Source organism: Carya illinoinensis, chromosome 11 (assembly GCF_018687715.1).
Source record: "Carya illinoinensis cultivar Pawnee chromosome 11, C.illinoinensisPawnee_v1, whole genome shotgun sequence".
Classification (NCBI taxonomy): Eukaryota; Viridiplantae; Streptophyta; class Magnoliopsida; order Fagales; family Juglandaceae; genus Carya; species Carya illinoinensis.
This window is the reverse complement of record NC_056762.1, coordinates 32190388-32215259: the sequence shown is the minus strand read 5'-3', so window position 1 is coordinate 32215259 and position 24872 is coordinate 32190388. Positions and strand designations below refer to the sequence as shown.

The 24872-nt window shown below is 37.7% G+C and overlaps 1 protein-coding gene across 2 annotated transcripts; it reads right to left on the bottom strand.

The window, feature by feature from the left end:
* Positions 1–1056: 1056 nt before the first annotated feature.
* Positions 1057–24118, bottom strand: LOC122280625. 2 transcript variants are annotated; one of them, XM_043091597.1, is made up of 5 exons: positions 23697–24118; positions 22078–22205; positions 12330–12455; positions 6205–6332; positions 1057–1586 (listed from the first exon to the last, which is right to left on the bottom strand). In XM_043091597.1, exons 1-5 carry the CDS (start codon positions 23899–23901, stop codon positions 1274–1276), a joined length of 900 nt encoding a protein of 299 aa, XP_042947531.1. In that variant the 5' UTR covers positions 23902–24118; the 3' UTR covers positions 1057–1273. The 2 variants fall into 2 exon arrangements, with proteins under 2 accessions (XP_042947531.1, XP_042947532.1); XM_043091598.1 differs by lacking the exon at positions 1057–1586 and adding an exon at positions 1652–1670 and having other exon boundaries at positions 23697–24116.
* Positions 24119–24872: the final 754 nt, after the last annotated feature.

Genomic DNA, 24872 nt, shown 5'->3' with positions numbered 1-24872 from the left:
GGATCATATTTAAAATTTGGATTTGGATTTGCTCCAAAACCTAACAATCTTTTGAACTTTTCAAAACCTTGAATTTAAAATCATGGTTGATTTGAAATCCAAATCGAAATCGAAATTGTTCCCCTCAAACACAATTCAAGTGAAATTTGGTGAGTTCTGACCTAAGTGATATATCTGCAATTCTTTTATAACTTATTTACAACCGGCCAATATGATAATGCCATTTTATTAAACAAATATATAACTTTTTTAAATGTTTGAGTTTCCCTGAATTTCAAAATTTTGCATAATCGCTTTCTATCTGATATAGAGTTAAGAGTTACAAAAAGAGTTGTGAAAAAAATTGTTTATGAGGTTAAATATTGTACTTGAATCTTTGTATAAAGAGAGAAATGCATACAGAAGTAACATATTTGTGTGAGGCTAAGTACTAGAGTTGTGGTTCTCTTTTCCTTTGGTGGATGTCGCCAAGGTTGTGCGAATACCTTTCTCAGCCTATTTTTTTAAGTGTTGTTTATACTGTTGGTTGCATGCAAGGTGTAATGACCTTTTTTAACCTGGTTTTTTACCATAAATTTTCAGGAAGGACTCGGAGCGAACTAAGCAGATAGAAGAACTTCAGCAGAAGAATGAGGAATTGGTCAATGAAAAAGAGCGCCTACTGGAAGAAATAGGGAGGATCGGGTCAGAAAGTGATAAGATGTGAAGATTCAAATTAAGTTCAAGGAATCCAACCCGTTTGTAAATAAGATAGACAATACCAAGGCAGATGTTGCTGTACCAGTAAGGAACTTACTAAAATGTAATGTATGAATGTGATTCTGGGTGTTTTACCTGGAAAACAGTAACCGCTATTTTGATCCTGTTTTGTAACTTCAGCAGCATGCACCGGGGTAGGGTACACCAAGCTTGGATGGCATTGATTGAGTTATAGTATCAAATAGAGCAAGACATAAAAGCATTGATCTTACCAAATAGTCGGGAGGGAAAAAAAAGTGAACTAAAAGAACACATACTTGAAACTAAAATCTGTCAAACCACATCTCACCCATTCGATACAATATTAAACTTTCCGATGATGGCTTTCTTATTTTATAAGAAATCTATACGTTAAGTTGTTGCTGTGCTACATATCAAGAGTCAAATAAATTGTATAACACTCAATTGTACAAAATTACACGAGGGATGATATATTAGGTTACTGCAAGTCCAATATTGAAGTGGGGAGAGAAGGGGGGGGGGGGGGGGGGGGGGGGGAAGCAAAAAGTGCCGCCTAAGACTTCAGAACCGTGAAAATTTCAGGAAGCCCGAGCTTTTCCCCATACTGGATGGCAAGCCAACCAACAAAACAGAAGTATACAACAAAAAATGAAGCACGCTTCAAGCACGCTGTATTGGCAACCTGAAGGAGAGCCCTTGGTGCATGGATTTGAGGCAACCATAATTTCATTTGATGTATAAGCCTAAGAAAGCTTATGGAGATCAAGGAAGACAAAAAACCGGTAACAACTCCAGCTACCATTTCCAACCTCAAATACTTCTCTCTTCCCATGCTGGAAATCCAGGACTGTAATATCTTTGTGTATCTGACATTTTAAAGTACCACCAATGATAAAATAACTGTGGAAGAAGCCATGAAGACCCATGCATACATGATCCTTTTCTCCTACCTAAGGGTATTACAAACATATTTATTTACATGAAATGCTAGCCAACCATTATGGAGAACATAGATAATATCAGGGAGTGATTGTATGGCAACCCTCTTTAACCAGATTTTTCTTTCAAGTCCGTTTCTTTTTTATTGGAATCTAAACCTACAGCTATAACTACTTTTTGAATTTTCATGAGAGGGGGAAGTGGGAATGGGGGCCCAATCTAGATGACTGTCTAACATCTGAAGAATCTCGCCAAACAGTCTTGTGTCTCCTAGAATGGCTGGCCTTCAGTACATCAGTTCAAAATGAGACAAACCGTATTGGAGAGCTTCTGCAGTCACTTTTTTTTTAAGAAGTAACTTCTGCAGTCACTTAGATCAAATTAGAAGTTAAATAGGGCAAAATTCTGTTGATCCCAATTTATTTGGAATTAGTTTAATTAAGATGGAGTTGAAACAGGACAAATTATCAATTAAGATAACTCATTGAAGACAAATATAATATATATGGTAGTCTGGAAGTTTAACACAAAAAAATAAATAATAATAATAATAAATAAATCATCACCAAGGAAAGAAAATTGTGGGGCTAGTTATGATATTTCCAACCAAGTAGGAGATGCTCAAAGCATAATGTAAAAATTGAGTGGACTAACTTTCAGGAGAAACTTTAAATTTCAGTCTTTGATTGAACATAATAATATAAAATAAATTATTATTTTTACAAACGAGATATTTGTAAGGAAGATTTAGCATGCTCAAAGAAGAAAAATTTTCAATTCTCAACGTTTATAGAGCTTAAGACAAAAGACAAATGAAACAGTCCAAATAAAAGGTAAGAAGAAAAGGGGAAGATATTTGGATGATGATCCCAAATCGGAAATGTGTATCTACCCCATTATACTCACATAAATTATATCTTCCAAATCTGTCATGCCCTTCATTTTTTAAACTGCTACAAGAAATGTGTATCTACCTCGCCATCACAATAAAAAGTTGTTGTAGAAATGAATATCCAACCTTTTAAGCATGACTTATAGAGATATATCTCTAACACACCATGCATCATACTCAAAGTCCACCCTCTATTTGACTGGAAATGAACTGTGCACACTCTACATGCAAGATAGCACAATTTTCCCATATCATGTGTTCGTAAATAAACAGACCTAATTTAGCCACACCAAGCGAGTGGTTAAATATAACAAAACACTGCCATTTTATGCCTTTGACAAAGTTAGTATCAACATTTAGAGAGAGAGAGAGAGTGTTGAGGAAGATACAATTTGTGAATTCAGAGCCCACCCAATCGAACGTACTTACAGTCCACACTTTCCAGAAAGTTTCGCTGCTAGATAAATCTGAGGAATGTGTTGCTGTTGAAGGGCATGACAAGGAAGAGGAATAGATCTTTTATTGATGTATATAAAGATGACAACAACAGATCTTTGATCAACTTGACTCTGATGCTGTAAACTGGTTGGAAAGGCCATTTGATGAAGAGGAGGTGCATCAGGTGGTGAAAGGTATGTGTAAAGATAAAGCGCCGGATGGATCTTCTATGGGTTTCTTTCAAGAGTGTTGGGATATAGTGAAGGATGAACTGATGCAGATTTTTAGGGATTTTTATTCTGGTTTTAAGTTTGAAAAATCCTTAAATGCTACTTTTATTGCTCTCATTCCGAAGATTGTTGGTGCTTTTGAGTTGAAAGATTTCCATCCTATTAGTTTAGTAGGAGGGATTTATAAAATTATTTCGAAGGTGTTAGCTAACCGTATGAGTATGGTGATGGATAAAATCATTTCAAAGCATCAAAAGGCTTTCGTTCGGGGTAGGCAAATTTTGGATGCTGTTTTGATTGCTAATGAGTGTTTGGACAGCCGCTTGAAGGATGGTATACGGTTCTTTGTAAGATGGACATGGAAAAGGCATACGATCATGCATGTTGGGATTTTCTTTTCTATATGCTTAGAAGGTGTGGTTTTGGGGATAGGTGGTGTGGATGGATTAAACATTGTGTTACAACTGCCCGGTTTTTTGTTTTAGTGAATGGTATCTCTTGTGGTTTTTTTAAGTCTTCGTAGGGTTTGAGACAAGGGGATCTGTTATCCCCTTTTCTTTTTGTTATTGTTATGGAGGCTTTGAGTAGAATGGTGGAGGCTACTGTGAGAGGAGGGAGTTCTTTTTTTTTGGGCGCGGGGGGGGGGGGGGGGGGGGGGGGGGGGGGGTTGTTGTTTTTCAGTGGGATATAATAGTAATGGTGTTATTTCTATTTCTCATTTACTTTTTGCGGATGATACTCTTATTTTTTGTGATGCTGACGCGTGTCATATTCAAACTTTAAGAGATGTTCTGTTGTGTTTTGAAACTATTTCGGTTCCGGTGGGTGAGGGGAGGAATGTCAACTCTCTTGCGGAATTGTTGGGTTGTAAAGTTGCTTCTCTTCCGCTGAGATATCTTGGGCTTCCCTTGGGGGCGTCCTTTAAAGCTAGGAGTATTTGGGATGGGGTAATTGATAAAGTTGAGAAAAGATTGTAGGGTTAGAAGTGGCTTTATTTATCAAAAGGGCGTAAATTAACTCTTATTTAAAGCACCATTTCCAATATTCCCACGTATTATCTTTCTTCATTTCCATTGCTGGTGGGAGTGGCTAATCGGACTAAAGAATTATTTAGAGAATTTTTATGGGGTGGTTTAAGGGAGGAGAATAAATTTCATCTTGTGATTTGGAATAGGGATATTTGTCCATTAGTGAATGGTGGCTTGGGGGTGAGAGATTTGAATATTTTTAATAAGGCATTATTGGGGAAGTGGTTGTGGAGGTATCATAAGGAAGGAGATGCTTTATGGAGAGAGGTGATTGACCGGAAATATGGGGGTGAGTGGGGGAGTTGGTGTTCTAAAGAGGGTAGAGGGTCTTATGATGTTTGCCTTTGGAAATATATTAGAAAGCGGTGGAATATTTTTGAAAAACATATCAAGTTTGAAGTTGGAGTTGGTAATAGAATCTGGTTCTGGTTTGATGAGTGATGTAGTGAGAGACCTCTTAATGCTGTTTTTCCTGAAGTTTTCAGTTTGGTTGGTAATCAGCAGGTTGCTGTTTCAGAGGTGTTATGTTGTGTCAATGGGGCTGTACATAGGAATGCTATTTGCACTAGAAATGCACAGGATTGGGAACTTGATGAGATTGCAGGTTTTTTGAGTTTTTTGTAGTCTGTAAAGATAGATGCAAATGGGAGAGATCGGCTGCTGTGGAGACACTCGGGGAGTAATAAATTTTCTGTTAAGTTATTTTGTAAAGCGTTGTCTGCTCAACAGCATGCTTTTTTTCCGTGGAATTGCATTTGAAGGTTTGTGTGCCGTCTAAAGTTGCCTTTTTCACTTGGACTGCTGCACTAGGGAAGATTCTGACTATTGATAATCTGAGAAAACGTGGTATGATTATTATGGAATGGTGTTTCGTGTGTAAAAAGGATGGTGAATCGATTGATCATCTTTTTCTTCATTGTGAGGTGGCTAGGGAGTTATGGATTGGTATTCTTGGTAGAGTAGGGCTGAGTTGGGTTATGCCTAAGAGGGTGGTGGAGGTTTTAGCCTGCTGGAACAGAAATCATAATAGCTCTCAATTGGATGCGGCTTGGAGGATGATACCATTGTGCTTATTGCGGTGTGTATGGTCAGAAAGGAATGACAGATGTTTTAACAACAGGAAAAGAGCAGCGGGGGGGATATCTGGAATTTCTTTGTGTCTTCTCTTTTTCAGTGGTTTTCTGCTATTGTATTAAAGGGAGAGTGTTCATGAGTTTTTGTTTTCTTGTCAACTTTCTAGAATGTAATTAGGTCTCATCTTGTATACTTCCTATGTACATGGGCTCTGCCTAGTTTCATTCGTTTCAATAAAATTTATCAATTATCAAAAAAAGAAAAAAAAAAAAAGGCCACAACAAATACAATGAGATGTAGCAGCCCTAGGAGTTGCCACTTGCCAGGCGATTTGGTTGTTGTGGAAAATTATGTTTAAGAGGACTTTGAAGGGAAGGGGGGCCTTTGCCAAAAAAAAATGGATTCCTCGTTTTTAATTTTTCTCTCTCTATTGGTAATTAGTTTTCAGAACTTTGATATAGTGATTGTTTCTACCAAATTTCCGTCTAAAAGCCAAGGAGATCCTCAACCTTACAAATTCAGAGTCTGTCCATCTCTAGTGTTGTTACAAACTCAGTCCACAGATAAAACGACCATGTTTTCTAATATTAAACAAGCAAAAAATTGTAATTACCCAGAAAAGAAGAACAAGCAAAAACATGCAAAATTTAGCCGTCTTCTGACATGGAGAAATCCTGCTTTTAAGATAGGCAGAGTCCATTTCAAATCAAAAGGAATAGATCCAGACCCGTAAACTCGACGTTGCAAAGGTAGACTATGGCTCTTAATTCTATCAGATTAGAACACCTGGATTCAGATATAAAAGAAATACCCATCCAAACCTAGCCATGTATAGCACTAAAAGAATTATTGGAAAATAAAGTTGAAGACAGAATCTACTTACAGGATGGAATATCGCCTAACCATCTCAATTGTAGATGGATCTTTTGCTTGGCAATTAAAAAAACCATACTGATATAAGCTCACTTGGGATATCCCAGATGTGTACCAGCAGTCATAAGTTTTATTCACCTAAAAGAAAAGGTTACAATAATATATTAATTATAAGGGAAATTATATATTGCAAGGCTAAGTAAATTTTATGTATGCATCCTGTGTGTTGGAGTTTCTTCCTATTTAGTCATTAATAAAATCCCTATTTACTTATTGGAAAAAAAAGGAGAACAGATTTTGCACCCCCGAAGTCATTGTCTTGAAATTCGCACTCTATTACCAAAACAATCAATATGCACCCTAAACCACTAAATTTTGGCAATTTTGCACCTCAGTCAAGATCTAATTGTTAAATCAATGCAAAATAAAACAATGACACAGTCATAACAGTAATATTTCAATCAAGGGTCCAAATTTAAAAAAATTGGTAGTTTGTTTAGGGTGCAAATTGGTTTTTTATGATGCAAATCAAGAAAGAGGTAGTAGTTCAGAGGTGCAAAATATAATTTTCCTGCTTTTGATGTACTTCAGGAAAAATGAAAAATAAAATTGGTTGAAACATAGATATTTAACATCTTACTAAATCTAGTAACTCATTTATATGGATTTTCCATTGTCACCAGAATGATAATAAGTTCAGAGTTAAGTTTTTCTTTCTCCTTGGGTTTTTTCTCTCTGTACATGTGCAAAAACTAAGTTTTTGCTCCATTCCGTCAAGGATGTTGCTACGTTAACGATCGTAGTAGCACAGTGGCGGTATCCAGATGGGTTTTACAAAAGAGCTTGTAATAGAATCAAAGTTATTTTCGCTCGTGAAGGAAGGTTGCTTGCTATGTATCACCGAGAGAGGTTGGAAGATGGAGCATGAGTTACTGCTGGGACTTCCCACAGTGCAATGGCTTGGGAGAGCTTTGGAGGATTGTCTAAAAGGAGAAAAAAAGGAGTTTTACACAACAATTAGGTAAGGATATCATAGTTTTATAGCACTGCGGTGCTTGAATAGCCGTGGTCGATATATGGCATTAGTAGAATATAGTGAGGGAGGAAGGCGTAGCTTTATCTTTATACCTGAAGGGTCGGAGGAGATTGAGGGAGGAATTGTGGGAGTGTATACAGGACGGCAAAAACATGGGTGGGTCTCACGGAGGAGCACAGATGAGGCCAATGGTTGAAGAGCTTCGATTGAAAACACGGTCCTATAAGGAGGTGCTCATGCCAATAGTGACTCATCGTGAACCGCAAATAGGGGACGGCGGTGGTAGGTCTGAAAATGGGAACACTAGTGGAAATATGCATCGAGCCCCTCATTTTGCTTTATGAAAGAGGGGCATTGGCAAGGAAGACGTCGGCCTGGAAGACATGGATGTATGCAGTATGCTGGTGGAGATGCAGGCACAATTGTGGAAGCTGCAGGATGAGGTGGAAAAAGTGCTAAAATGCAATTGGGCAAATAAGGAAAGTGACAAATGGGCAAGTATAGGGGCGGGCTTAGGTGATCGAAGGCCCAACAAGGCCACAAACAAACAGCAGGTTATGGGGGTGGGCTCGAGTGCTGGGCCTAGTAAGGGGGCTGGGCTAGTGTGGAGAAATAATGAAAGGAAAAGCCAAGTGGGCCGACGGGTTGGGCCACAGCCCAGGGCAATTTGACAGAAGAACCCAACCCATGTAGAGAGAATGCTCAGGGGCTCCATCCATTGGCGGAAGTCATACTCTTCTAGCGGAAATCTCGACCTGAAGCATGTGGACGGCGGAGGATCCATCGATATGGAAATAGAAGATGCCGACGACGGAGGTGGAGCAATTAGTAGGTGGGCAGCTCACGCCATGTGTCCAAAAAAAGACGGTAGATCTTCCAATGGGCATTTCGACACCACCGTTTGTCATTCCACCATCGAGCAGTGGCCAGAAAGCGACGATGGGATGCGGGGGAGAAGGGTATACTCCAGCGAAACCCCAATTACAGTTCTTCAATGATTCTAAGATGGATGTAAGGGTCTAAGGGATGGAGCGTGCTCAGATGACCTATCACATTCTAGCAATGAAGAACTACCTATTGGGGAGGGTGAAAATTTTTTTGTAGAAGAGACTCAGGGTTTGCTAATGGAATTCAGAATGGGTAAGCCTATCCCTCTGAATTATAAGTTACCAGTTCAATCTAGCGTTTCAGACAAGGTATTTCACAAGGTGAAGGAAATACAACAATGTGTGGGGATGGAGTGTGAAGGCTTCGAGGAACAGTTTCATGGCTCTGCTTACCACCATTGAAGTGGGGCATCAACAATACAGGAAAGCTGGATAAAAAAGACAGCGAGAGCTTAAGAGGTTAACATGGTCGATGAATTATGAGGGTAGTTCCAGCAAGGACAGGTCTAAAGCGAAGGGGCTGGCCTCCCCCCAATGAAACCCAAAATTGGGTCATGAAATGTTCGCGGGCTCAACGAGGCCAATATGCGTCTCCAAATAAGAAACTCACTTCTTGGGTGGGAGGCGGACATTGTTTGTTTACAGGAGACAAAGCTGAAATTAATTACTAGATGAAGTGTGCAAAGTTTATGGAGTTGTGTACACGTGGATTGGGAGTATTTGCCAGCTAATGGGGCCTCAGGAGGTTCTTTGGTAATGTGGGATAGTTGGGTCGTGGAGAAAAGGGAGGAATTTATAGGGGTATTCACGATAGCATGCAAACGTCTGATTATTAGACCACGTTGGTTCTCCAACAATCAACACTAGCGGGGGTTCTTTCATGTGATCTAATAATCAGATGTGGTCTCGACTTTATAGAATCTCAATATCACCAAAATGGAAAAGTCATTTTCCGGATGTATGGCAAAAAAGAATGCCTTGTCTTTGTTCAGATCATTGACCTATCATGCTAGATTGTGGTGGTGTCCAAAGAAGGCACCGGTATTTCAAATTTGAAAATGTTGCTGAAATCTGAAGGTTTTGTGGACAAGGTCAGACAGTGGTGGTCCATATCAAATGTAGGGCACCCCTAGCTTCACCTTTACGGGTAAACTGAAAGCTCTAAAAAAATATTTAAAGCTTTGGAACATGCAGTCTTTTGGTGATATAGGGGGCATGCAAGAAAAGCAAGGTGATGAAGATCCAAGAGTTAGAGAGGATAAAAGAGGACCGGACTATAACACAGAATGAAATAGCTAGGAAGACGGTGTTGATCATAGATCTTGAGAGGATTATTTTACTAGAAGAGACTTCTTGGCATCAAAAATAAGAGCATTGTGATTAAAAGGAGACTGAAGCACAAAGTTTTTCCACATAATAGCTAACCCTCATGGGAAAACCAACAACATTGAGATGCTGAAGATTGATGGTGTTGATAATAGGGAAGAGCAGGTAATTCACAATCATGTAGTTGATTTCTTTGAGCAGTTACTTACTGAGCAGGTGGGATGGCGGCCTACGCTTGATGGATTTGGTTTTTGACTCCATTGGACCACATGAGATTTGTCGGTTGGAGAGGCCTTTTGAGGAGGCGGAGGTTTACGAAGTAGTGAGGAAAATGGTTAAAAATAAGGCACCGGGTCCTGACGGTTTTCTATGGGCTTCTTTCAAACATGCTAGGATGTGTTAAAGGATGATCTTATGAGGCTGTTTCAAGATCATTTTTCGGCTGAAATTTTTGAGAAAAGCCTTAACTCTACTTTTCTTGCATTGATATCGAAGAAGGTTGGGGCTGCAGAGATTAAGGAGTTTCGGCACATCAGTTTAGTAAATGGGGTTCGGCACATCAATTTAGTAAATGGAGTATACAAGATAGGGGTACTACCTCTTAAGTATGACTATTGTATTGCCTTGGCCTCCTATATAAAGGCTGGCCTAGGAGGCCAAAGCAATTCAATAACTTGAATACAACTTTAAGTCTTCAATAAATTATATATATACAATATATTTATATAGATATATAGATATATAAAAATTATTTTTTTATATATAGTGGTGCGGAGCGGGCCCCACACCCACTAGGCAATCTCCCTGCAGAGTGGGGTAGCTCGTCGGCCCATGCGGGGGCAGGGTAGTTGGGTGCAGGCCCCCGCTGCCCACCCCTAATACAAGATAATTTCCAAGGTGCTTGCGAATCATCTAGGTGAGGTATTGGGGAAGATAATTACAAAACCCCAAACTGCTTTTGTAAAGGATAGACAGATTTTAGATACAGTTCTTATCGCCAATGAATGACTTGACAATAGATTAAGTGTGTTTGGGTGGTCAGAGTACTTCAACATTTCTCAACATACTCCACTACTATTCATTACTTTATTATTATTTTTCACCTACTTTTTACTACTATTCAATATTCTATTATTACTTTTTACCTATTTTTTCATTATTATTATTATAGCATACCTCAACACTTCTCAACATCCAAAACCAACCTAAAAGCTGGCACTATAGGGATCATTTGCAAGCTAGACATAGAGAAGTCGTACGTTCACGTTAACTGGGATTTTCTCTTTTACCTTCTTGAGAGGTGTGGTTTTGAGGAGAGGTAGTGGTAGTGGATCCGCTAGTGCTTATCAACAGTGAAATTCTCAGTTTTGATAAACGAAAGCCCAACTGACTTTTTCATTAGCACACGAGGTTTTTTTAAATGCCCAAGGAGACCCGTTGTCTCCATTACTTTTTGTCATTGTGATGGAGGCGCTAAGCAGAATGAACTCAACACTGGTTAATAATCGTTTCGTGGCTGGCTTCTCGATTGGAACCCCAGATAGGGGAATTATTAAGTTTTGAAGCAATGTCCGGGTTAAAAGTGAACTTCGACAAATCAGAAACGGTGCCAATTAGAAGTGTTCATCATATAAGATAGCTGGCTAGCACTCTAGAGTGTAAGATTGCCTCCCTTCCTATGACTTACCTTGGACTACTGTTGGAGGTTGCATCGAGAGCGTCTTCATTATGGGACACAGTGATTGAGAAAGGAACGGAGACTGGCAAGATAGAAGAGAATATACTTGTCAAAAGGTGGTAGGATTACCTTGATTAAGAGTACATAATCTAATCTACTTACTTTTTGTCTCTATTCCCTATCCCAACAAATGTGGCGTTGCAAATTGAGAAACTTCAAAGTGATTTCTTGTGGAGTGGAGTGGGTGAGGAGTTCAAATTCCACCTAGTCAAGTGGGAGAAGGTTTGTAGCCTTATCTCCAATGGTGGTTTGGGTATTAGAAATATGAGGATTTTTGAATCATATATTACTTGAAAAATGGTTGTGGAGATACAATAAGGAATCAGAAGCCCTATGGAAGTTGGTGATTGAGAGCAAATATGGAGGCTTATGGGGGGATGGTGTATTAAAGAAGTGAGAGGGGCTTATGGAGTGTGGTGGTGGAAACACATAAGAGGAGGATAAGGGGGTCTTTACTCGGCACACGATTTCTTTTGGGTGAGGGTTCCAAGATTAAATTCTGGATTAATATTTGGCATGGTAACAGTGCTCTATTATTTCTTTCACTTTTCTGGGTTGCAAGTGCCAAAGATGTTTTAGTGGATAAAGTCATGGTGATATCAACATAGGGTGATTATCACAAATTGGTGCTACATGTGTAAAAACGGGGGTGAATCTGTGGACCATCTCCTACTACACTGTGAGACAGCTAGTGTGTTATTGAATGAGGTATTCAATAGACTTGACTTGACTTGGGTTATACCTGAGACAGTAGTGGTAGTTTTGGCCAGCTGGACAAATCTGAGAGGCATTCAACAAATTAAAGCCATGTGGAAGATGGTCCCTATATGCATCATGTGGTGTTTGTGGCAAGAGCACAATGATCGGACATTCGAAGACAATGAGAGATCATTGGAGAAATTAAGAAATTAAAAGCTTTCTTTATCAGAACTCTATATACTTGGGCCATTTTTGTTGACTTTAATGGCCTGGATCTACATGATTTTCTTGTCTCTATTGTGCCTATATAATTAGGGCATACTTTTTTCTTGTACCTGGCTATGCCTATTCATTGATCAATAAAATTTCTTTACTTGAAAAAAAAAAATGATAATAAGTTCAAGCATGTACCACATCATGACTGAGACTAGAAGAATTGCAACTCCTACCTTGAATTTATCTTTGGTCAACCATGCAACACCAAAATTAGGCCTACAATTAAGAGGGAGGGCTTCATTTGGAGCTTCCGCCAATGCAAATCGTGTCTGACCTAAAGAATGATCTTTGTATTCCACCTGAAAACGTTGCAAAGAAACCTTGATGTAGACTAACACAATTTACCTATGTTTACAAACACTCATTTAGACTAATGCAGATTAAAAAAATTGAATGGCACACACAGAGGAAACCTCATGGGCCCCTAGAGTAAATTGGCGATGTTTAGTAATTTAAATACATAAGTCCACATCATCAAGATACTTGAAAGCAAGTTGAAAACAGATTTTTTTTTTTAAATTAATAAGATTTTTATTACCAAGAATAGGCACAATCTAAGTACACAGGAAGTATACAAAGGAAATACCTACTACACACTAGAAAGCATGAAAGTAAGACAAAACAGATTCAGAACATTATCATCATTCCTTACAAAGATCCTAGTCCACAAACTCAAAAGTAGAAAAGAAAACATAAAGATCTTCGAAAGAAAGCTCTATCTTCAAAGCATCTCTCATTCATTTCTAGCCATAAACACCACATTAAACACAAAGAAATCATTCTACATCTGGCAGCAACAAATTTCCTTGCCTCAAAACCACGCCAACATGCAAGGAGATTCACAACGTAAAAAAAGTAAAAAAAGTTTACTTACAGATTCACAATGTAAATCTGTAAGAAAAAGTTTATTTACAGATTCACCATCCTTCTTGCACATGACACACCAATCAGCTATACACAAACCACGTTTTCTAAGGTTATGTGTGGTCAATACTTTCCCTAGAGAAACCACCCAATTAAAGAACACCACTTTAGTAGGTACCTTCACCCCCCAAATGCTTTTCCAGGGGAAAACACAGTCAAAATGACAATTAAGCACCTTATAAAAAGAATTGACTAAAAACCTGAAATTCCAACATGATCCCACAATAGCATGTCCTCTCTTCCCTTCCTCCACCTTAAATTTAATATGTTTAGAAAACTCCCCCAACCTTTCCTAATGCCCTTTGATAAACTCATCCCATATGCTTCTCTAACTTCATTATGTTTTGTTGTCCATTATTATCCTTCTTTCCTTATTTTCACCTTCCTTAATTTACTTAGGCTTGTACAGTTAGCATATTTGACAGTGTATAGTTTCCATAAAGGACTAGAATCATTCAGGAATTACATTCTTTCAATGTATAGAATTCTTGTAAAGCTTATATATAATCTACAGATTACTCAAGGCCAAATTGATTCGGCCATTCACATAATACTTTGACATGGTATCAAGAGCCGTCTCCTAGTTCTTCCATTTTTTTTTCCAAGACTTTCGGCAATCACGTTTCGGGTCTGGTATTCTCGGCACTTTCTATGGTTGAGTGGCTGTCAACGCAGCCGTCTCTAGGTATTTCGGAACTTTCTGTGGTTGGGTGGCTATCGGTGCAGCCTTCTCTTGCTGTTTCAGCAATTTTTGTGGTTGAGTGGCTGTTGGCACAGCCTTCTCTCGGTCTTTCAGAACTTTCTGTGGTTGGGTGACTATCAGAGCAGCCCTCTAGCGGTGCTTACAGCGTCTTTGTGTATTCGTGGTTCTCTGTGGATTCGTGTCGCAGTCTAGTGGTGATTCTTGCTTTCTACGATTTTCCTTTGGTTCTTATAGTGCCAATCGCAGGTTCTTATTTTTTTTAGTTCCTTATTTATTACGGTTTCTGTGTTGTCTCAGGATTTTTTTACTTATTTGCGATGGACTTCACACCTGTGTTAGTAAAGTTTATGGGCAACAATTACTCTACCTGGCTTTTCAATTTGAACTTTTTCTCAAAGGAAAAGATCTTTTGGGTCATATTAATGGCACAGATTGTGCACCCAATCCTGATAAATCCAAGGATTCTGCATCTTTTCCTTCATGGGCTGTGTTTGATGCTATGATTATGTCTTGGCTTCTTGACTGAGTTGAGCCACATACTGTCACCAACTTGCAGCCTCATCGCACCACTCAATCCATGTAGACTTACTTAAAGAAAGTATATCATCAAGATAACGGTGCTCGTCATTTTCAATTATAGTATGCGATTGCCATGTTTCAACATGACAATCGTTCCATCCAAGACTATTATTCGGCATTTCTCACTCTTTGGAACAATTATTCTGACCTGGTTACTACGGATGTTCATGGTGCCTCTCTTTCCATTATTCAACGTCTTCACGAGACTAGTCGTCGTGATCAGTTTCTTATGAAACTCCGCCCCGAGTATGAATTTGTTCAATCTTCTCTGCTGAATTGCTCTCATGTTCCTTCTCTTGATGTTTGTGGTGAGTTACTTTGTGAAAAACGACGGCTTAGTACTCAAGTTACTCTAGAGCAATCTCATGGTAGTTCAAGGTCCGCCCCTATGGCTTACGTTGCTTAACGAAGAGGACCGCCTTCGCATTCTAGCACCCTACAAAGTTTTTGCTGCAAGGAATTTGGGCATATCGATGCTAATTGTTCCACGAAATACTGCTGTTCTTGCAAGGAGAGGGGTCATATTATCAAAGAATGTTGTATCCGCCCCTGAAATCGTCAAGCCCGGGCATTTTAGACTTCCGTTATTGTACCCCCTGCAATGACTTTTGCGGCTCCTAGCTCTTCTGCGGGTGACTCCTTTGTTCCTACACCTCCTGCAGCGAATTACAGCACACCTGACATAGTCCAACAGATGCTAATTTTGGCATTATCAGCAATGGAGTTCCAAGGTAACAATTCTACTAAACTCTGGTACATGGACTCGGGTGCCTCTAATCACATGACAAATAATCCCATTGCTCTGTGCCATGTTCGGCCCTACACTGGTCAATTTGCTATTCAAACTGCCAATGGCAGTTCTTTGCCAATAGCTGTTGTCGAAGATGCCTCTTCTAAGTTCACTAAAGTGTTTCTTGCTCATCAGCTTTCCACGAATCTTATTTTTGTTGGTCAATTAGTTGATATTCCCACATCCTACTCACACGTTGCCAAGCATGATTGTTGGCGACAAGCTATGCGGGAAGAAATTGCCGCTCTAAAGGCCAATCACACCTAGGACATTGAGCCTTGTCCTCCCACCATTGTTCATCTAGATTGCAAATTGGTTTACTTAGTCAAGGTCCGATCTTATGGAAGTTTAGATCGTTACAAAGCTCGGCTTGTTGCACTTGGGAATAATCAGGAATATGGTGTCAATTATGAAGAGACCTTTGCTTCTGTGACTAAGATTACAATTGCTCGTACAATTCTAGCTCTTGCTACTTCCAATGATTGGCCACTACATCAGATAGATGTTAAGAATGCTTTTCTTCACGGGCATCTTAAAGAGTATTTATATGAAGCCACCCCCAAGATTGTTTCCCTCTTCAACTTCACGTGTAAGCTTCCTCACTCTCTTTATGGTCTCAAACAAGCTCTGAGGGCCTAGTTTGATAAATTTCGCACCACTTTATTATAATTTTCATTCAAGTAGAGTAAATATGACACTTCATTGTTTCTTCATAAATTAGACATGGGCATTGTTCTTTTGGTTTATGTTGATGATATTGTGATCACTGGTTCCAATTATGCTTTACTTGGTCAGCTCAAGACTCATCTCTCAGAATCCTTTCATATGAAAGATCTTGGGTCTCTCACATATTTTCTTGGTCTTGAGGTGCATCTTAGTCCCTCTGAAATTTCACTCAATCAACATAAATATGCTAGTGACTTGGTTCCTGGTGGCTACTGCTGGCCTACAGGAGGCTACTTCTATTGATACTCCCATAGAATTAAATATTAAGCTTCGCAAAGACGAGGGCAACTTACTTGTTGATCCCAATTTATACCAAAAGTTTGTGGGTAGTCTTGTTTATCTCACCATTACTAGACTTGACATTTTTTTGTTGTACAACAAGTCAACCAGTTTCTTCAAACTCCTCGTCATCTTCATATGGCTGCTACCTGTAGGATCATACGCTATGCTCAGGGCACTTCTGCCCGTGGCTTATTCTTCCTTGCAGGCAATTCTACTCGCCTTGCTGCCTATAACAATGCTTATTGGGCTCGTTGTGCGGATACATGTCGCTCCATCACTAGTTGGTGTGTGTTCTTAGGTGATGCATTGATCTCCTGGGAGAGTAAGAAGCAAGACAAAGTTTCTAAGTCATCTATGGAATTTGAGTACGGGGCGATATCTCTTGCTTGTTTTGAAATTATTTGGCTTCGAGGTTTGCTTTCTGAGATCGATCCTACACCTCTACATGCTAATAATACGAGTGCTATTCAAATCACGGCCAATCCTATCTATCATGAGCGCACGAAGCATATTGAAGTCGATTGTCACTCTATCCGTGAAGCATTTGAAGCTCGTATTATCACTCTTCCACATGTTTCTACTGAACTACAAATTGCTAATATCTTCATCAAAGCTCTTACTTGCCATCAACATTGTTTCTTATGGAGCAAATTAATGCTTGTTGATCAACCCGCATCAATTTAAGGGGGGCTGCCCTGTCCATTATTATTCTTCTTTCCTTATTTTCACCTTCCTTAATTTACTTAGGCTTGTACAGTTAGCATATTTGACAGTGTATAGTTTCCATATAGGACTAAAATCATTCGGGAATTACATTCTTTCCATGTATAGAATTCTTGTAAAACTTATATATAATCTACAGATTACTCAAGGCCAAATTAATTCGGCCATTCAAACAATACTTTGACACATTAGAACAACAATCCCCCCACCCACTCCCATATTTAACAGCAACAACATTCTTCCATAAAGCATCTCTTTCTTCATGATACATCCAAAGAGATTTTCCAATTATTGCTTTATTAAACAACCTCAAATTTCTCACCCCATCAAGAAACCAGTTGACAAACCTTATTCCAACTAACCAAATGAAACTTCTTTTCCTCTCCTATTCCTCCCCATAAGAAATTATGATAAATTTTCTCAATTCTAATAGCAACCCCAACCGGCAAAGGGAAGAGTGAAAGAAAATATGTAGGAAGACTAGACAACGTACTCTTTATCAAAGCAATTATCCCCCCTTTAGACAAATATAACTTTTTTCATCCAGCCAACCTTCTCTCAATCTTCTCAATAACCCCAACCCATATCAAAATAGATTTGTGAGGAGCCCCAAAGGGAAGACCAAGATATTTAAGCAGCAGTGAAGCAATCTTACACTCCAAAATATTAGTCAAAACTAAAATATTACCTACGGCGCCCGCCAGAACAATTTCAGACTTGTTTAGGTTAATCCTGAGACCCAAGACAGCTTGAAAACATAACAACAATGCCCTCAAAGATCGAATATGTTCTTGATTGGGCTCGCTGAAAATCAATGTATCATCGGAAAAAAGAAGATGAGATAATTTCATACTATTCCATTCCTCATTGCCCACCTCAAAACCCGACAAGTACCTACCTTCTACTGCCGCTTCCAACATTCTACTCAAATGTTAGCCACAGTGGGCCAAAGTTAAATCGGTAATTTCCAGCACTCTATAAGCTAAGTGATTATTGTAGCAACAGCCAACTTATCAATGACGCAAACTGAGCACCGGCATTTACCTTTTCAGAATGCATCTTCACACAACCTTGACGTTGATATCACTTAGCATTAATTTCCAAAGTCCTCTTCGAGCAATAAAACATGCCGCATTACCCTGTATCTCTTTTTTTTTTTAATTGTATATAGATTTTGGAAAAGGAAAACAGTATGAATAGGAATATAAGAGTATCTCCTAGAATTGCAATATTTTTATAAGTTAAGATTTTTTAATAATCAAAAGGGTGTTTACCTAGTAGGACATATACATGAGATACACCTAACCAGAATGAGAGACATGAGATACACCTAACCAGAATGAGAGAAAATAAGAATCTTTGAGTTCCTCCATCCTCTTCTTGCTCACCTTAAAACTCTAGTTGTTCCTTTCTCTCTAAATACACTACAACAAGCAAGGCAGAACCATCTTCCACAATCCTTCGCTTCGAGAACAAGAAAACTTCCATTTCCAACACTCCAAAACATCTACCACCCAAAACGGCATAACCCAAATGACTTAAAGATAGAATTCCATAAAATACTAGCCAACTCACGATGCAATAAAAGATGATCAATCAACTATCCATTCCTCTACATATGCATCACCAATCCATTACAACAATATTCCCTCTTCCTTAAATTATCCAAGGTGAGAACCTTCCCAAAGTAGTTGTCCAAACAAAGAAGGCCACTCCCAATGGAGTCTTACTCCGCCTGCCAACATGTTCCAAGGAAATGGATCGCTATCATGGGAAGATAACACATTATAAAATAATCTCACATCAAACACCCCAGGCTTTAAAGGGGCCCAGCAAAGCTTATCCTCGCCACCCTGTCTCGGCCAAATGGCATATAAATAGTCTCAAAACAAAGAATATCCACCTCCCAATCTTGTGTCGCTTCGTAAAAATCCACATTCCTTGAGTTAACTAACTAAGAAAGTGTAAGTTGTCAACTACAAAAGCTTACTTAAAACAAGTGAAGCTGCATAATTTACGGAAAGTTTCCTTTAATATTTTATCCGCACACCACAAATTATGTCAAAATCTTATCCTCAATCCATATCTAACCATAAATTACAAATTGAGCAAACTCCACCAACACCTAATATTCTTCCAAAGACCTACCCCATAGCTATCATATTCATCATCCACTACAATCCTCCAAAAACTCTCTCATATGCATAACCCTAAAGACATATCCTTAGAAGAGCTCAATTAAACTACATTAGGTTACAATTCCCCAAACCACCCTTTGAGATTTGGGAGTAGACCCTTGCCCACACCAATTTATAAAAAAAGTGCCATTGTAACTTCTCCAACCGATTTGCTACACCAATAGGGAGAGGAAATAGAAGCATAAAATATATAGGCCACTTCAACAAGGAGCTCTTAATCAAGGTAATCCTACCACCTTTAAAAAAATTCAAACAATTCCATCCAGCCAAACAATATTCCATCTTCTCTAGTATGCCATACCAAATAACAAGTTCCTTGAAAGACGCTTCCAGAAGGAGACCTAGTAGGTCATGGGCATCTAAGAATGATAGCCAACCTATGAAGCTCAACAGAACCAACAGGTTGCAATAATTTGAGAACCTCTCGTGCATTACCATACATCATTTTTTTTTATAAGTAAAAATTTTATTCAACAAATGAAATAGGCGAAGCCCATGTACATAGAAATTATACAAAAGAAAAACCTATGAACATTAAAGTACTAAAACAGCGAAAACAAAAACTCTTGGACTGCCCCACCATTAAGAACAATGGCTGAAAACCAAGATAACCGGGAAAACATAAAAAAAATTTCCAGAGATCATCTACAGAACGTTCCCTATCATTAAAACACCTCTCATTCCTTTCCATCCAGATGCACCACATAATATACAAGGAATCATCTTCCACAACGCTGCAACTTGAGAAAATGAATGAATTATAGGCCAGCATGCAAGTATTTCTGTCACTGATTTTGGCATAACCCAGGACAGTCCAATTCTTCTAAATACCCCTTCCCACAACCCTTTTGTCACATCACAGTGAATAAGAAGATGATCCACTGATTCTCCAGCTTTCTTACACATGAAACACCACTCCATAACCATCATTCCATGCTTTCTCAAATTGTCAATAGTTTGAATGCTTCCAATTGCCGCGGTCCAAACAAAGAAAGCAACTTTTGACAAAACACAAACCTTCCAAATATTCTTTCAAGGAAACGAAAAATTTTGCTGACCATTCATCATCTTATAAAAAGATCTAACAGAAAACTTATCCGTCTCTGTACTTTCCAGAGAATATGATCCCCTTCATGTCTTCTAATAGCCACTGAATACAGCTACTTGAAAAAATCAGTAACCTCCTCAATTTCCCAGTCCTAAACAGATCTGAAAAACAGACATTCCAATGCACCTCTTCATTAGAGAAACTCATCATCTCAGAAATGGAAGCCTGCTGATTAACAGCCAATCTGAAGACATTCGGAAAAGCTCTAAACAAAGCGGACTCACCACACCAAACATCAAACCAGAAATGAATTCTTGAGCCATCACCTACCCCAAAATAAACTTGTTTCACAAAATTATCCCAACCTTTTCTAATGAATTTCCATAAGTTTACCCCATAAGTCCCCCTGCTCTCCTTAGTACACCAACCCCCCCAATCACTACCATACTTCCGGACAATCACCCCTCTCCACATCGCACCCTCATCCTTATTAAATCTCCACAACCACTTCCCCAGTAAAGCCTTATTGAAACTACACAAGTTACGAACACCCAATCCACCAACATCAATAGGACAGCATACTTTTTTCCAATTAACTAAAGGCACTTTTTTCTCCTCCCCCAAACCTCCCCACAAAAAAGCTCTATACAATTTTTCTATACGATTAGCCACACTAACTGGCAAAGGGAATAAAGAAAGGAAAGACATTGGAATATTCAAAAGGGTACTCTTAATAAGGATGATTCTAGCCCCTTTAGATAAATACATCATTTTCCAAGCCGCCAACCTTTTTCTCAATCTTCTTAACCATCTCATACCAAATATACTTTGCCTTGAACGATGCCCCCAACGGGAGGCCGAGATATTTCATGGGCAGAGAAGAAACTCTACAACCCAAAAACGATGCTAAATCATTAATATTATGAACAACTCCCACCGGGACCAACTTCGATTTACCCAAGTTCACTTTTAACCCATAAATGGCTTGAAAACACAAAAGTACAGCCCTCAATGCTTTAATCTGATCCTCAACAGCATCACATAAAATTAAAGTATCATCAGCCAAAAGTAAGTGTAAGACGGAAGTAAAGCCATTAGAAGAAGAACCCACTGAAAAACCTGTAATAAATCCACCCCCTACAATAGCCTCCACCATACGACTAAAAGCCTCCATAACAAGAATAAATAAGAAAGGAGATAACAGATCTCCTTGTCTCAAGCCTCTTGAACTCATAAAAAAAAAAAAAACATAAGGCTGACCATTAACTAAAACTGAAAACATAGCAGTCAAAATACATTGTCTAACCCAACCACAACATTTGACACCGAAGCCACATCTTCTAAGCATGTATACCAGAAAATCCCATCTAACATGGTCGAAAGCCTTCTCCATGTCCAGCTTATAAAGAACCCCTGGAACACCTTCCCAAAGCCAACTATCTAAAACACTCATTTGCAATCAACACAGAATCAATAATTTGTCGACCTCTAACAAAAGCATTTTGAGATTTTAAAATAATATTCTCCATCATCGTGCTCATACGATTAGCCAAAACCTTCAAAATTATCTTATAAATTCCACTCACCAAACTAATAGGTCGGAAATCTTTTAACTCCGAAGCACCTACTCTCTTAGGGATAAGAGAAATAAAAGTTGCATTCAACGGCTTCTCAAACTTTTGATAATCATAAAATTCACACATCATAGGTTTCAATACACAAAACTACCGTAAATCCAATGAGGTAGAAACAACTTGAGAAACATTACTTGAGAAATGCATGTTGGATTTGAGAATTACAGAGCAAATACAAGAACTGTTCAAGAATGCTGTAACAAAAGGAAAACAACAACAATTTTGCTTCTATTGGTGCTACTACTTGGTAAAATAATACTTAAATGAAGGGATATTACTAAAAATGAACACTTAAAAGGGTGAGTGACTATTACCTTGAATACTGAAGCCCAATAGTAATCATAACGGCATCGAAACTTCCTGTCGAGGGGGTAAAACACATGCTTGGCTTTATAATTGAACAATCCAAGTTCACAGACCTTAGAGGACCTAAGATCCACACCTTCAAGCAGAATATATTTAATTACAACACACATGATGCTTAAAATTTCAAAATTAACTAAAATTTTAATCAAATAAAACTTACAAAGTATATTAGCATAAAAAATAATGCAACTCACAACAAAATATGACAATGAAACAAGCACAAAAGATACCACATGTGTTCACTCAAGCAAAGTTAATATTGGTTACTGCAAATTTTATTGCATTAATGAAATTCTGATTTTTTTTATATTATCTTTAACACTCTTGAAAAAGGCGGAAAAAATAGCAACGCCAGTTGAATTGGATGAGGTGTTGAAAGTGTCAGAAGTTGTAGGTGTCACATATTCCATATCCCATCATAAGATCCAATATTAGCTCTACAAGCTCAGAAATCAAATTATGTAAAACATGATATTTGAAGTGTTTAGTAAAATTAGTTGAACAGCATAAGCAATTTGAGAAAATGGAGCAGGTCAAAAGGAAGAAATAATCAAATAGTCACAAACAGAGGTAAAGAGATAAATAACAATAACAGGCAACATATAGCAGGAAATAATTAAATCTAAAACATTTAAATTCATGAGACAGTAAGTAATTAACACATCAATAGTCCAGCAAAACTTAGAGTGATATAAGATACCACCACAATGACAAGAAGCTCTAAAATATTGTTAATTCGGCATAATATTTCCTGGATGATCGCAAATAGATGGTTCTGGAAAAGGGTTCAATATGTTCGTGACAGCCGATGTACGGCTATAATAGTAATAGAGTCTTGTGTTAACAACTATAGAGTCGTTTAGGACACATATAACTTAACTATTCTCTATATCTCATTGTCTGACAAGTTTACTAATGTTTCTTGCCCAATTCCAGCTAGCATAAAATCTACTAAATCATAATATACATTGCAAAAGAAGGATTCTAGTATTACATTATTATACATTCCCTTTTCATTGAATAATTAAAATCAAAGTGTCACCATACGTCGAGTTCAAAAGAAACTCCACAATTATTTTTCAAGTATGTATAACAACACGCTAACAATGATTATGGAAAAATTATATCTACAACTCAGTGTGGAGGGCACACTCTCTATACTATTGACATGATATGATTTGATTTCTAATAGAAATGTAAAATTAAATTATCAAATTTTCTTAAAAGTCAAATCATGACATCTCAACGACACGGAGTGTATCCTCCACAATGGCTTGCAACTAGCATTACTCATGATTATGTGTATATTTATATATACATATATAGACGCATTTGGTTCCCGGAAAACTAAGGTCGTTGAAATGGTACATGATTAGATATCATGAAATCATATACTTATCAAAAAAAAGATATCATGAAATCATATCTAAGTCAAATAAGGACGACGAACTCAAAATTTTAAAAGAATCCCAAATCACATTTTCTTTAGCTTAGAAGCACTCTTCAAGCAACCAAAGCAAATAAAAGGAAAAAAAAAATACATTTTGGGGAAAAATAGAATACTCACTGCTGGAGACTATCTTGCACTGGGAGGGCACGGAAATTGGGCTGCTATCCGATGAATTCGACACGAAAATCGTCGTAAATAAGAACAAGAACGAGAGGGCAAAGAAACTAATGAAAGGAAAGAGAATGGCAAGAGAACATCGCAGTAACATATAGGGGAATCCTTTCTTCTCGGTGTTGGAGGAGGAAACCTCCAGGGAATCCATCCAAACCCAAGCAGGTAGGGTTTACCGTGATTTTAAAGGATACACGATGGTTTTATTGGTTTAAAGCTCCGTCCACCGGCCCATATATCCGGTGATCGGAGTTTCCATGTTCAGGTGGGGAAGCAAATGCAATGAACTTTGCAAGGGTTCTTCTTTTCTTTATTTTTTCCGTTTTCTGATTTTTTTGTCCTTTTCCCCCACTTTTATTTTAATCTAAGATTGGTCGCCGCGTGGGCAAAATGGCTAATAGGGGGGAGAAGATATTTTTCAGTATATAAACATGTCGGCTTAATGGTTGACTTCTTTTCCGTAGAATAGCATCTAGTTTTGGTAGTAGAGTATTCCAAGGTCCGTTTTGATTACATAATTTAAATAAAATAAAATGTGATGTTTTGGTGAAAATTAAATAAAATATTATTATAATATAATTTTTTAATATTAATTTTATTTTAAAATTTAAAAAATTAAATTATTTATTATATTTTATATATAAATTTAAAAAAATTGTAATAATAAAATGAGATGAAATGAAATAGTTTAGGAACAAACAGGTATATTCTATTATTATTTATTATTTTATTTTTATTTTATCTAATTTTCATTATTTTTTATTATTTTTAATATATTATCATTATTTTTAATTATTTTTTTATTAGTAATGTGATTTCAGATATTCTGTAAATAATAATGAAAAAATATTGAATAGGATTAAGTTTGGATAATGAGTTAAAATGAAAGTTGAAAGTTAAATAAGATATTGTTATAATATTATTTTTTAATATTATTATTATTTTAGAATTTGAAAATATTGAAGTATTTATTATATTTTATGTAAAAATTTGTGATAGTTGTAATTATTAGATGAGATGAGATTAGTTAAAAGTATTTATCAATCTAAACTAAGCCTAAATAGTAATAAAAAAATAGAAAAAAAAGTAGGTTAAAAGTAATGATAAAATAATAAATAGTAG